General features: G+C 37.8%; 1 protein-coding gene across 2 annotated transcripts in view; it reads left to right on the top strand.

Moving 5' to 3' along the window:
- LOC149823296 (folylpolyglutamate synthase-like) overlaps positions 1–15,142 on the top strand; it is a 105,923-nt gene that overhangs the window by 34,448 nt on the left and 56,333 nt on the right. For both annotated transcript variants that reach the window (XR_016434745.1, XM_090018765.1), the window contains exon 6: positions 5,057–5,140. Coding sequence is in view for 1 of the 2 variants with exons in the window: in XM_090018765.1 (XP_089874891.1) it covers positions 5,057–5,140 (84 nt within the window). In the remaining variant the exon portion in view is untranslated. The remainder of the gene's footprint in view (positions 1–5,056; positions 5,141–15,142) is intronic.

Here is a 15,142-nt window from a genome sequence, read left to right as displayed (position 1 = left end):
ACTGTCGGCACACAGAAATGATAGGGGGGCGGAACCCCTTGCCGGCAGACAAGACAGGGGGCTCCGCCCCCTGCCGACACCCCTGCCGGCAAGCCGAAGCAACAAGGGGCGAAGCCCCTTGCCGGCAACACAACAGCGACAAGGGGCTCTGCCCCCTGTCGGCAAACCGAAGCGACAGGCGGCTCCGCCCCCTGTCGGCAAACAAACGCGATAAGGGGCTCCGCCCCCTGTCGGCGAACCGACGCGACAGGGGGCTCTTCCCCCTGCCGGCAAACCGAAGCGACAGGGGGCTCCGCCCCCTGCCGGCAAACCGAAGTGATAGGGGGCAGAGCCCCCTATCGGCAAACCAACACAACAGGGGGCTCCGCCCCCTGTTGGCAAACAGGCAGCGACAGGGGGCTCCGCCCCCTGCCGATAAACCGACCGTGACAGGGGGCCAAGCCCTCTACCGACGGCGACAGGGGCACCCCCTATCGACAAACGAGTTCCGGGAGGAGAGGAGAGGGTACCCACCTGTGGGAACCGGCGGCGAGTCGCCAGAGAAGAAGGTGAAGACGGCGGGTCACCGACGCTAGCACGGAGGAGGGGGGTCGACTGCCACCAAGATGGCTGCTAGAGAGCCGTTCGCACGGCCGTCGGTCGGAGGGTGGAAGCGACAGCGACAGAAAAAGGGCAGCGAGAGAAGAGAGAGAATTGTGCGAGGGAAAATGCCCTTGCCTGAGACACCCGAACCCTTATAAAAAGGGGGGTGTACTGGCTTCTCGAAAGTTCGAGAAGCAGCCCGGATCCGGGTCTGGCTCGGATCCAGTATCATTGGCCGACCGAGACACGTGTCTGACACATGCCTAGCGCGTGTCCGACACGTGTCAGACTCATTTTTTTTTCCGGACATTACAGTATGTGCACTGCCAGTATGACTAATGGAGTGATAAGTTCCATCTCCCGTAACTATACTACATTTTTCAAAATAAGGCAATAAGTGAGATAACTTACCCGCATTACCCGTAACATGGGTGGCTGCACCGGAATCAACATACCACTCGCCTTGTTCATTTTGCTTGATCGTCATCTGTGACAATGCTGATAACAAAAGTTGTTGCACATCTGTAGATGGCGCTTTCGTGTCCACAGTAGTAGCTGACTTATTTTCAATTTTGTTTATTTTTCCTCTATTCTGTAGATTAAACCAACAATCAGCTTTCACATGTCCTCTTTTGTTACATAAGAAACAAGTGGGCATTCTCCTCTGATTCCCTGTATTAAAAGCACCTGAAATGTTATGTGTAGGCAAGATACCACGTCCTCCCCGCCCAAAACGTCCGTGACCTCTGCCTCCTTGATGCCCTCCATTCCCTCGTCCCAAACCTACAGAAGTGTCCATGGCCAAAACTGAATGAGAACGAGCTGATTCATTTCCTTCTGCCCTTTGCTTCATAATCATCTCATGTTGGAGAAGTTTCGCTTGAAGATCGTCAAAGTTGGGCAAGTTAGGAAGGCATGACAAAGCTGTGGTAAACATGTCAAAATCAGGGCCCAATCCATTGAGGAGTTGTTGAACTTTATCTTTATCTGCAATAGCACTTCCAATAATCGCCAATTGGTCAGTAATACTCTTTAAGCGGCTTATGTATTTCATGACTGTCATGGAGCCTTTCTTCAAACTTTGAAACTCAATTTTTAAGTACATAACTCGAGCTTCTGATATCTGAGAGTATGTCTGAGACAACTTACTCCACAGATCCGCCACAGTGCAATCATCTGAAAGAGTAACCAATACTTCTTGAGAGAGTGTTGACGTAATATAAGCAACCAAAGGCTGATCCCTCTTCCTCCAAGCTGTATACTCTGGATTTTTAATAGAAATGGTAATTGTCACCCTTCTCATCCTTGGTTTCCTGCAAAATAAGCCATGGTGGTATATGAACTAAACCATCCAGATGTTCATCGAGATCCTGACTCCGTATAAAAGGAAGTATTTGCCTCTTCCAGGTCAAAAAATTGGAATGAGTAAGTTTTTCTGTAACGAGCTGACTCAAGAAATTTGCAGAGGAACCGGATGGCGAGGAGTAATCCATATCAATGGAACAAGGAAATATTGCAAACAAGACTAATGAAAAGAAACAAACAGATTTGAGATCACTTAATCAATCAGTAGAACTTCAATAAAGCATGTACCTGTGCTACCAATATGGTGAAAAGACCCCCCCCCCCCTTTTTTTTTTTGCAGATTCAGAATCAAGATTGTAAACTATTATATTCTGCCTATAGGCGTTGCACAGAGAACACTAAAACAACAATAAAAGTAAAACTTCTGGAATAAAAAAGGGAGACTGCAATCAAAGATGAATCAAACAGGCTGCAATCAGAGAGGAGAACACTTAAAAGTGATGGCTGCAATCAGAGAGGTGTTTTATTAGAAGTGATGACTGCAGTCGTTGATATCGAGGAAAGAAAGACATACGTTAATGGTGAGATGGCTGCAGTCGTTGATATCGAAGAAAAAGGACAGACGTTAATGGTGTAATAGTTGCAACAATCGTTAATGGTGGAGAAGACAGACAGACAATGATGATATTAAGCACTATGAAGTGTGAGGATGAACGAGAATCAAAAGGAACGAGTAACAAAAGTTAAAAAAGGGAAAGATGGAGAATAAAAGAAATGTAAAACCTGGTTCTTTGAGAATAAGAAAAAGAACGAGTAGCAGGAGTTCAAAGGGGAAAGATGGAGAATAAAAGAAGGGATGTAAAACCTGGTTCTTCAGATCTCGATGAACACGCCTCTGATAGGATTCCACAACCACTATCTCTGATACCATATGAGATTTCGTGTGTATGTGGTTCAACTTTCACAGGAGACAAGAAAAGGGAGAGAGAGAGGGAGATGCACAATGGCTGGGGCGACGCACACACACTCGACCTCCAAGCCCTAAGCCTTATAATAAAGAGTAGATATACAATGAGACAATGTTACATGAGTATTACAAGAATGCCATTAATGAAACAATATATGCATGTGTTTTATTTAACGTGTGTATGGATCTGGATCCAGATCCATACACATACTATATTTTAACGGGTATGTGGCTGAAATCATTAGTCAAAAAGTTGACACTAAAAGTAAAGGCAACTATTTCGTTATTTTGTGATAACAAGGCTGCCATACAAATAACATTAGATGCAGTTCATCATGAGAGAACCAAGCATATAGAAATGGATGGATTGTCACTTCATTAGAGAGAAGATAGGAGCCAACAGCCAAGTTTTTTGATGTCCATTATGTTCGCTCACCGCTCCAATTGGCTGACATCCTTACCAAAGTTGTAAACAAAATTAGACTTGTAGAAATTTGTAACAAGTTGGCGATGTTAGACATTTATTCCCCAACTTGAGGGGGAGTGTTTGGGAATGATATTTATAACAGGGTCTTTTCTGTAATTGTTTCAATTCTTTAGAGTAATAGCCTTTTGTCTTTATGTAAGGGAAATTCTGTCCAAAGCCTGTTTTTCTCATAACTGTACATATATGCTACGAAAAGGGGTGAGAAAAGAAAACCTTTTTTGTTGCCCTAACTATTGTCTTCTCTACTTATTCTCCTCTCATTGCTCCACTCTTCTACTCTATCTTCATTTTTTCCTTAGTTTTTTCCTTGTTTGCATGTCATATCAGCTATGGTAACGTAATGAAAAAGGTCATTCCTTGAGCACACACCATAGCGCCTCTTTCATTGGAGTTCACTCTAGAACTCCAATCTCTTTGGTCCACCAACATTGGGATTAGGTTCCATCTTTAATCGGGTTTCAATACCAGGTAAACTTCCTCTTAACTATTTCCAGTCTTCACACAATCTTCATACACAACTAATTCAAGCAAATGGGATCATGCTACAAGCCACTATATAGATTAGATATGCATAACTAGATGCTGCTAACATAATATAAAAGGGACTGGTAACCATCATGCCAAAATCATGAGTGTAAGCATTTCTCCACATTAGACTCACAATTAAAGGGACAAACAGCAACGAAATCCACCTTTAAATTGAAACCCACTGTCAAAGACTGCCGCTACTACAAATAAGCCTCAAGATTTGATCCCAAGCCAATTTTTCTGTGGTTTTCACCTTGCATAAAATTTTCCAGGAATTTAGACGACATTATCTGCCTGTTCAACTGAATGATAGCCACCAAAATTGGGCCAGACTTGAGATTACCTCAGAAAATCCCCACACTTGTCAGTAACAGGAAATATAAATAAAACCTCAATACTGCTTCATATGATTCAGAAAAAAAATTTCTAAATAAGCTCTGTAAAAAAAAAATCTAATCTCAAAGACCCAAGCACTGATTCCTTTAACTCTCACCAGTAGTTCTTCAAGGAGGGGCTTCACTTCATGAACCTGTATTCCACGTGAAGAGACCCATTTTAAGTGTCTTTAATGCGCTGATACCATCTTCAAGTCACCATTGCAGTAGATTTCAGTGTGTCGTAAGCTGATGGTGAGAAATAAGGAAAAGAAAAGAGCTAGGAGAAGAGGGAAAATGCAAGAAGAAGAAGAAATGATAGGGGAGAGAGAGTTTTAAGGTACACACAAAAAGATGCCTGTTTCGTATTCACTATTAGCATCATATACATCACCTTTTACAAAAAATAGGGCAGTGACAAAAAGGCCCTTATGTATAAGACAGTCTTATTTACATAGGAAGATGAAAAATGACAATTATGACCTTAACATAAAAAGTAACTCCCTCAACACCTTGTCCATATCAAAGATATTACATTTTGACTTGATGTTGCTATTTTATCATCTCGTATTTTCAATGTTTATTATGTGAAACATTTCCTTTTTCTTTTTGTAGGAAATGTCTGATAAACACATTGAGCAAATTGTGTTGGGGCCACAATCTATAATATTTGCTCAAGAATCACAAGCTAGAATATGTTGATATTGATACTTACTGTGGGTGCACACACACACACGTGTGTGTAATGTTGGAAACTAATAGAAAATTATTGAGCCGAAGGATATGAAGTTAACTTGAGATTTGGATTTTCAGGAAAATGTATCGGAGGAGATACCAATGCCTCCTCTCTTCCAGTTTCTCACATTGTTGGCGTTTAGGATCTTCACATTTGAAAAGGTACCAGCGAGCATTCCTACTTTATATTTTCCTTTGTAATATGTTATCCACAATATACAGGTCTGATGTAATGACTGCATTGCTAGAATCATGCTACCTAACCAACATATTTGGGTTTCAATTGCCACTGGAAGATATCTCCAAGCAACCATGGCAGAAAAAAAAGAAAGACAAAAACGTGCCTTCCTTTTCTATGATTTATTAAAACAAAAAAAAGACAGTAAACAGTCTATTACATGTGCTATTTATAGTCAAGTTGTACTTTCCACTAGAATTAGTATATACCATCTGTACAGGGATTCTGAGGTTGCATCTAGGTGTAAAGGAGGATTCATTGTCTGGAGATTTACGTTCACATTGTGTATATTGAAAATGCTGATGGTGTGGCTTATAGAAACTGCTTTGTTTTTTCAAAATATCTATTTAAAGCAACCACAATAAAGAAGAAAAGTAATCTGTTTTCAACAACCTAACAGTTTCATGCTTGAAGCAAATTAACATGAGTTGTAACACTATAATTGCTTTCAGGTTGGCAAGCTGTAATGAAATAGGTCTAAGAAGAGCAAGAAGTTCCCAATACTCACAAGGCACTGCTCAAGAAGAAGCATACCTCAAACGGTGATATGTAACGTATATATATACAACAGAGAGGGACCTAACGGCTAGCCAGCCTAAAGAATAAAATGCCATTAGGGCATGAAGTATCAAAATACAAAAGTAAAAAAATACATTCCAAGAAATACCTAAAGTACAATCTACACGATATATATACAAACATACATAATACATACGTACTGAACATGAGAACTAGAAATATGGGAACTACCGTGTGAACTGGACAGTTCCAACACTTTTTTTTCAAATCCATCCATGTAGCTGTGTTTGGCATGGTGAATTTGCTAGGAATTAGCTGTTGGATCAAATATTTTCAATGAAAAAAATACAATTTTTGGATGCTTGAATATTTATTAAGATTATGAGCCCTTGATTTTAAAGCCTTAAAAACTCTTGTTTATGCATCATAATTAGATGATTCAAGAGCTGGTTCTTATAAAACCATGTAGGTCACATCCGTACAGTTAGATTTAAGAGAAAAAAAACAAAAAATTCATGAAAATCAAGGTTCACATGGTAGTTCTCATACTCTAGTGACTCGTATATATATACATATATTTTCACATGGATGCAATATAATTATTACATTTATTACTTTCCTTCTCTTGTATTCGACACATTATGTTGGTATGTTCTCCATATCTGTAACTTGGTCATTCATATCTTTATCATGAGAAACTAATATACATAGTTTATAATTTTTTCATTCTCTATAACAGAAAAAAAAGAAAATAATTGCCAGTTAAAGAATTAAGAGAAACAACAAATGAAACCACTTAGGATTTGATAAAAACACATGACCTTTAATAAATTTATTTTAACAGAAAAACAAAAGTTTTAAGGAGAAATTTCTCTCTGTGCTTAGTAATGTATATGAGTCCAGATATATCAATGCACCAAAAGAAATGCACTGTCATACCAAAAGCGTTTATCAGATTAGTATTCTGTTGGAAACTACTATCTATTTCGTCAGTTATGGTCTTCATGAATATTTTTTATATTGTTAGAGTATTTGTAGGGGAAATTTGTTGGGCATAGAAGAGACAAGCATTAAAAGAACATGTAGCTCATAAATAGAAATTGATACCTCGTCATAGGAGCTGAGAGGAAAAAACACAGGGGAATGCTTGCATTATGAATCAATCTAGATCAATTCTAAAGTGTAAATGTAGGAAACAGAATTGTATTCACACACTAATAAATTGTTTTGGAATCTATACATCTTTGGCATTTCAGGCATAAAACATCAGACATACGAAAACCTTAATTAAGTTGGATATATCTCCTTTTAAGGAGGAATATGGGAAGGGTTCTAGTGGGTCTTCTGAAGGCCTAGCAGACTGGAAGCCTGCCTGGCCCAGGCCTCAGCAACCATAGATGATAGACCAAGCCCCTTCAGAATCTCTCTCTCTCTCTCTCTCATATATCATATTACTTACTCTCTGGTACAGATATACATACTATCAATGAGTTCAAAGTCTCACCTACTCATGAATTTTCATGTAGAGGCGGATTCACATGATTCATTTAGTACAATCCATGTTTTAAGTCTAGCAATTTGGATGTGAAAAGCCCTTTTTTTATTGTTATATCTTGGTGCAATTTGGACCATTAATTTTATCCTTATTTAAAATATAATTTTTAATATTTAAATTTATTAGTTCAAGACGTTAAAAAATAAATGAACTATGAGGATCAATCTGTATGGTCAAGTTTACTTAACAATGTGATGCAAAGCAGGACCAGATCGGGCCTGTCTCGCGTGACCTAGGCACGGCCAGGGAACCCGACCCACAGGGGATGGACGATCGGACCCAGGAGCTGGATCCGATCGTAGGTAGGGTGACACGATGCAGGGACGTGACCCTGTGCACCTACTCCAGACGAGGGAAGGCCCAGATCGTCCCAGATCCATCTGCAGAGTGAAGACGTCTCGGGTCCAGGATCGGACCCGAGACCTGGGTCCACTAGCAGGCTTTAAAAACCCTCTTCTACGGTTGCGTGAGGGAGAGAATCGGGAATATTGCAGCAACCTTCTTTTTTTCTGTCAAAAGTTTTTCTTTGGGTTTTCTTTTATTCTTTTTCTATTGCTTGTCTTATTTTGTTTATGTTCACCCTATTGTTCGATTGAGAATCATATTGAAATAAAAGCAAGTGCCATCGTTTTCGGTGGACATTCTTCTTATCTTCTGCGCATCGCACGACCGTGAGAGTCGTGCCATCGTCTTCCGCAACCAAGTGCATCGAAGCCGATCCCCTCGCTGCATCAAAGTGGTATCAGAGCGCCAACCTTCCTCCTTCGTCAGCGGCATGGCTTAAGAGGCGAGGAACGATCCTGCAAGTGGAAAAGAGCGGGAGGAAACCGGTAACGAAGATCCGATGATGCGTATGATGGATATGATGACCAAAATGCAAGAAAATATGTTGCGCATGAACAAAGAAGTAGCAGGGATATCAAAACAGTTGGATGGGATTGACGGTTCAGTATACATAACGGTTATCTCTTTCGAGGTACTAAGTTATGTATGTCTGCTTTCTCTCTTAGACTTCAATTGATTTCCGAGTTACATGAAGGGGGACTAGCTGGGCATTTTGGACATGATAAGACGTTCGCTCTATTAGATGAACGCTACTTTTGACCCAAAATGCGCAAAGATGTTGTCAAGTTTGTTCAAAGTTGTCGAGTGTGTCAAGTATCCAAGGGTCGATGTCAGAATAGTGGTTTGTATACTCCGTTGCCTATCCCTGAGCGGCCCTGGGAACATGTGTGCGTGGATTTCATTGTGGGTCTTCCTAGAACCTCGTGTCGTTTTGATTCCATCTTAGTTGTGGTTGACCGATTTTCCAAGATGACTATTTTTGTCCCGTGTAAGCGAACCATCGACGCCTCGTTAGTAGCCTCGTACTACTTTAAGGACGTGGTCTGCTTTCATGGTTTGCCCCACACAATCATCTCAGATCGTGACATACACTTTATGAGCCATTTTTGAAAATCGTTATGGGCCTTATTGAAAACCAAGCTCCAGTTCAGCAGTGCATACCACCCACAAACCGATGGCCAAACCGAAGTTGTAAATCGCACCCTAGGGAACTTGCTAAGGAGTCTAGTTGGGGAGAATGTCAAAACATGGGACCTAGTCTTGCCGCAAGCCGAGTTCACATATAACAGTTCCATCAACTGGTCCACGGGCTAGTCTCCTTTTCAAGTAGTTTATGGGCGGTTACCAACCCATGTCGTAGATCTAGCACCTGTGTCTAGTCTTCTGGACCCAGCCCCAGACACATTTGATGTCGTTGAGTACATGCGTGATATCCACAGACAGGTCTGCGCCAAACTTGTTAAAAGCTACGAAGCCTACAAAGCTTTCGTAGACCAGGGTTTTCGTGATATTCAATTTCAAGTTGGTCAGTTAGTATGGGTTTACCTGCGTCCAGAGCGTTTCCCAGTGGGTAATTATGGTAAATTGAGTCCTAAGAAATATGGCCCCTTCAAGATCATCCGACGATTAGGTCCGAATGCCTACCTCCTTGAACTGCCTGAAGATTGGCACATCTCACCTATCTTCAATGTGTCTGATCTATATGCTTACTGTGGAGACAACAAGTTGTCAGAGCCGACTTTTTCCCAATCAGGAGAGAATGATGCAAAACAGGACCAGATCGGGCCTGTCTCGCGTGAACCTGGCACGACCAGGGAACCCGACCCACAAGGGATGGACGATCGGACCCAGGAGTTGGATCCGATCGCAGGTAAGGTGACCCGATGCAGGGACGTGACCCTGTGTTAAAATATATTCCTTAACCCGTGTAATCATATATATTATATATATATATATAAAGGTTGATACATATACATATATGGTATATATGTATATGTATCTACCCAATTATATATATATAATATATTTCTCTATTATTAGCTGTAGGGGTAGTTTAGTCATTTCATGTATTTTACGCATATTCCATTTGGAATATGATTGCAATTTCTTTTTATTTTTATTTTCTTATTCTTTTTTGTGGTTTGCGCCACCTAGGGAGGCTCCCCAAAAGAGTCGTTGGGGAGCCCCCAACGACTCCTTTGGGAGCCCTCTATGTGGCTCCTCAAAGGCTTATAAATCGGGGCTTTTCCCCCTTGTATTTTCTATCTCTTAAAGGAGCTTTTGCTCCATTGTAATGGGTGTTACACCCTTCTTCTCTTAAATAATATCAAGTTATGCCTTATAGGCATTTTTGCCCATTTCGTGGGTTTATGTGTTAGCACATTATGTACTTGTGTTTTCCCCTTTAGTGGGTATATCCGCACTTCATGTGCATGTGTATTGGTTCATTATTGAACCTAATGTATTCAAAGCCGTTTCTTTACATGGTATCAGAGCAAGGTTGGGATTGAGTTGCTCTTTGTTACATTGAGAAGCGTGCTATTCAAGAAAGTTTAAAGAAAAATGGTGAAGTCCTCATCTCGCTCTTTTGTTTCTTAAAATTATTCGGTATGCATTGTATTTCTTTAAGTATTGTGCATTATGTTTTTGGGTTCTTAACATTTCATTGAACTTTCTTAAAGATATGTTTTGCATGTGTTCTCTTTGTCATTATGATTTTGGGTTCTTAACATTTCATTGAACCTTTTTTCGTATATTATTCTTTTTTGTATGTCTTTTCTTGAAAGTCTTTTATTGATAAATTCTAAAACCGGTGAACTTGTTTTTTGAATAATTAAATATGTGATTGCTCAAAACATGGTCTAATGGGTCGATAATTTTTGAATTTTTTGGATATGACCATTGGATTTTTTGAATTTATACCTAATTTTGGATGTAAGAATACCATTTATATGAAAAATAAGTCTTTTAAGAAAATTATGTTAAAAGGAAAATATTTGTGAGATATGTAGCTTTGCTCACATTCACATACTCTCATCATAATTGTGGGTTCTTATTAAAGGTATTGTTTATCCTCTAAAAATGTCCTATATGAGGCTTTTCATAATATCGTGTGATTGACATATATTAACTATGAAAAATTCCTTATTAATGTTTTATTTTCTTACCTAATGGGTTCTTTTCATATGAGCAATATTTGATTAAGAAGGCATTTTATATTAAGTTTTAAAATGATCTCATGAAATATGGTTATTTACTTTACATTATTTAAATCAATTTCAAGAATGTGTTTTATTATAAAATTTACGGTCTTCATCAATGTTGTTGCATACTTATTACATTAGAAGTTGGTTATAATCTATTAAGTCATATGTTTTTAATAATATTATGAATTTGTGTTTATAGATTTATGCCATAAAACAATCCTATTATTCCTTTTTTTATTGGAATTTTCTCCACTTTAATGAAGTTTTCCCTCTTCCTTTCATATGTACCCTCTTTTGGGGATTTGTTTTTTGTTGGATCTCTCTTTGAGAGACCTTTTTATCCTTGTGAATCTTCTTATGAGTATATGTTCTTTGAGAAAATTTCATGATTGTTATAAGCTTCTTCTTAAAATAACAATATTGGTTTTTATGAGACTTTTTAAATATCACCTCTTTATGAATGCTTAGAGCTCTCTCTCTCTCTTTTCAATAAGAGTTGTTTATATTGCCTTCTTTAGGGCTTGTGTTTGTTTTTGTCCCTTAGTGGACTTGTAAGATTGTTTCTTTTATCATTGTAAGTGCTTCCACAATATCTTGGTACATGTTGTCCTAAATTTGCACATTTAAGATTATTGCCATTTTACATCTTGGTATGCATATAATTGCAGATTATAAAGGCTTGATTTGTTTCTTGGATTATTCCAAATCCTTTCTCACACATGACATTGCTTAAATATTTCATGTTGTGTTTATTAAGTCTTTTGATAATGACTTCTTTTTAAGGAATTAATCATGATTGAACATAATTTCGTGTTTATGCAAACTTATTGTTATAAGGCATATTGTTGTGATTAATTATGTTGGACCTTTGAATCGTCCTTCTTTGTAAAATCACATATTTGAAAAATAATTTCCCTAAGTGTTCATTGCCTTTTTATGACATTTATTTTTATCCATCACAAGTTATATGATGCATCAATCCTTTTTTGTATGGCCTTATTGTTATATTAGAGATGGTTGTTGAGGTGAGTTATGGGCACCTTGTGTTATGCATTTTAGATTGTCCACTTGCCATATTAAAGATGGTTGTTGAGGTGAGTTATGGGCACCTTGGGACTCTAAAATGATTTGTTATATGATCTCTAATTATGAGTGTGTCACTCGTTTTTCCTTTTTTGGCCATTGGTTTTATGAATGCTTTTATTTATATATAAAATGTGATGGATATATGGTGTTTGAAACCTTAAATGTTTTAAGGTATATTAAAATCAAGGTTTTCAGGATTATTGCCCAACCTTTTATTTTTTATGAATCTTATGAATGCACTTGCACATTTGTGATTTCGTGTTTTTGTGCTTTGAGCACAAGTGTTTCAAGTGTTCTTGGTGTGCGTATTATGTTCACGTATATATTTCTCCAAAATGTTATTGTTATGGGTATTCTTTTTAAAGAATATTGTTCTATTGATTCAAGGTTTTATTTATATGTTTGTCATTACAAGTTTTATTGCCTCAAAAGTCTTCTCCTTTTATAACTCTTATCTAAGTGTCATCATATGTAGACAAGAATTTTATTGCACCTTTGTGTGTTGGTAGCCCTTTGTTGACTTTATTGTCTTGGTCTAGTAGCTGAACACACTTGTCTTGAGTGTTATTATATGTAGACAAGGCACGTTGATTCACACAATGGTGTGTGATTTTAGTCCATGTTGACATTTGTGTCCTTGTTCTAGTCGCTGAAATGTATGCCCATGGTTGACTTCTTTCACTCATTTCAAGTGCCATCTTATGTAGACAAGAGATGTATTGTGTTTTTGCTCATGGTTGGCTTGATACTCTTGTTCTAGTAGCTGAACATACTTGGTCTTGAGTGTATTTTTACGTAGACAAGAGATGCTTTTGGTCCATGTTGGCGTGTATTCTCTTGTTCTTGTCGTTGATGCACTCATTTCAAGTATTATTACATGTAGACAAGAGGTTCCTTTGCACACCTTTGTGTGTGTCTTTGGCCTTTAATAACATTATATTTATGATTCTTGATCTAGTAGCTTATACACTTGATTTATGGGTTTTGGAGGACTAATGAGGTAGTTGCTTGGGGTGGATGAATTATTGTTGAAATTTGTAAAATTTCATTCATATTTTGTTTTTTAATACAAGTGAATCATATCATTAATATGCATATTTTAAAATCAAATTGATTTTTGGTCACCTTTTATATTTGATATGCAAAATGCGTTTTTGTAATTACAATCATTTGAGTAAGATGTTCTAAGGTTCTCTACTCAAATAACACCCATTATTTTGCCTCTTAAGTGGGCTTAAAACCTTTTGAAGTCTTGTGTTTTATACACTCCTTTTATGCTCTTGAGCATTTCTTTCTTGAAATCGCTTTCAAAAGAATTGCTAAAATTAATAACACTTGCCTTTCTATCTTGTAAGCTCAAGTAATATTACTTGACTAAAGTATGATTGGAGCATGTTGATTAATGACTCTTTTAAATGTTGATTAATTTCATGATATTATATATGCTCATTATGTGCAACTTATGCCTCTTCATAGGCTTTTTGCGCTGTCCCTTAGTGAACCTTTTTGTTATTCCTCATTATGAGTTAGGTTTGTCCAATGTTGAACCTCATGAATGCATTATGCACTCTTTAACATGGTATATGATTATGAAAATTGGATTTCTAAAATCATTTTGCATACATAAGAAATTATCTTGTTCTATCAAAATCTTGTATGCATAGAATATCTTTTTGCACCATTACTTTTGATGAATCATATGATATGATTTTTTTTTGATTGATTCATCTTGTGTAGAATATTCCACTTGATTAAAGTGCAAAGGTATCTTTTACTTGGACCTTTTCTTGGTTTGTTCCATAGGATCTTGAAGATGAGATAGAAAGGAGTACCTTGGATAGATCATGGAAGGTGCTCACCAAAAAAGTCTTTTGGAGGAAGACATTTGCTATTTTCATGGCATTCTTACTAAAGACTCTTGAAGCCTTGAGATTCTTCCTCTTGTATTTTTCAATCTTTTCGTTCCCCACGCAAAGTTTGAGGGGGGGTGTTAAAATATATTCCTTAACCTGTGTAATCATATATATTATATATATATAAAGGTTGATACATATACATATATGGTATATATGTATATGTATCTACCCAATTATATATATAATATATTTCTCTATTATTAGCTGTAGGGGTAGTTTAGTCATTTCATGTATTTTACGCATATTCCATTTGGAATATGATTGTAATTTCTTTTTATTTTTTATTTTTATTTTCTTATTCTTTTTTGTGGTTTGCGCCACCTAGGGAGGCTCCCCAAAAGAGTCGTTGGGGAGCCCCCAACGACTCCTTTGGGAGCCCCCTATGTGGCTCCTCAAAGGCTTATAAATCGGGGCTTTTCCCCCTTGTATTTTCTATCTCTTAAAGGAGCTTTTGCTCCATTGTAATGGGTGTTACACCCTTCTTCTCTTAAATAATATCAAGTTATGCCTTATAGGCATTTTTGCCCATTTCGTGGGTTTATGTGTTAGCACATTATGTACTTGTGTTTTCCCCTTTAGTGTGTATATCCGCACTTCATGTGCATGTGTATATCAGATTTCGTATGTTCAGCTTCACAGAAAAGTATATATATATATATATATATATATATATATATATATATATATATATATATATATATATATATATATATATATATATATAGAGAGAGAGAGAGAGAGAGAGAGAGAGAGAGAGAGAGAGAGAGAGAGAGAGAGAGAGAGAGAGAGAGGAGTTGCAGAATCGGCTGGGGCGGCACATCAAGGCTCGACCTCCAAGCCCTAGCCTTTATAAAACAAAAAGGATATACAATGATCCTTGTAATATCAGAGATATTACAAGGATGCCATTAATGAAGCAATATTTAGCATGTGTCATTTAACATGCCATGCGTATGGATCTGGATCCAGATCCATACGCAAAACTATATTTTAACACCCTCCCTCAAGTTGTACGTGATTTTGGAGCATGTACAACTTGCTCTTCAATAGCCAAAATTGACGTCCTGTTAACCCCTTGGTAAACAGGTCTGCCACTTGATCTTCTGTTCGAACATGGCGTAGTTCTATCTCCTTCATCTCGACTTTCTGCCGTATGAAATGTTGATCAATCTCAATGTGCTTCGTTCTGCTATGCTGGATAGGATTACATGCAATGTTTATTACGCTTTGATTGTCACATAAAAGAAATGATCCAATAATTGTCTCCCCAAGGTCACTCAATAAGTGTCTAATCCATGT

Source organism: Nuphar pumila, chromosome 10 (assembly GCF_984573655.1).
Source record: "Nuphar pumila chromosome 10, dmNupPumi1.hap1.1, whole genome shotgun sequence".
In the NCBI taxonomy this organism is placed as follows: Eukaryota; Viridiplantae; Streptophyta; class Magnoliopsida; order Nymphaeales; family Nymphaeaceae; genus Nuphar; species Nuphar pumila.
Note: the sequence above shows the minus strand (reverse complement) of the source record. Positions and strands in the feature narration are given on the sequence as shown.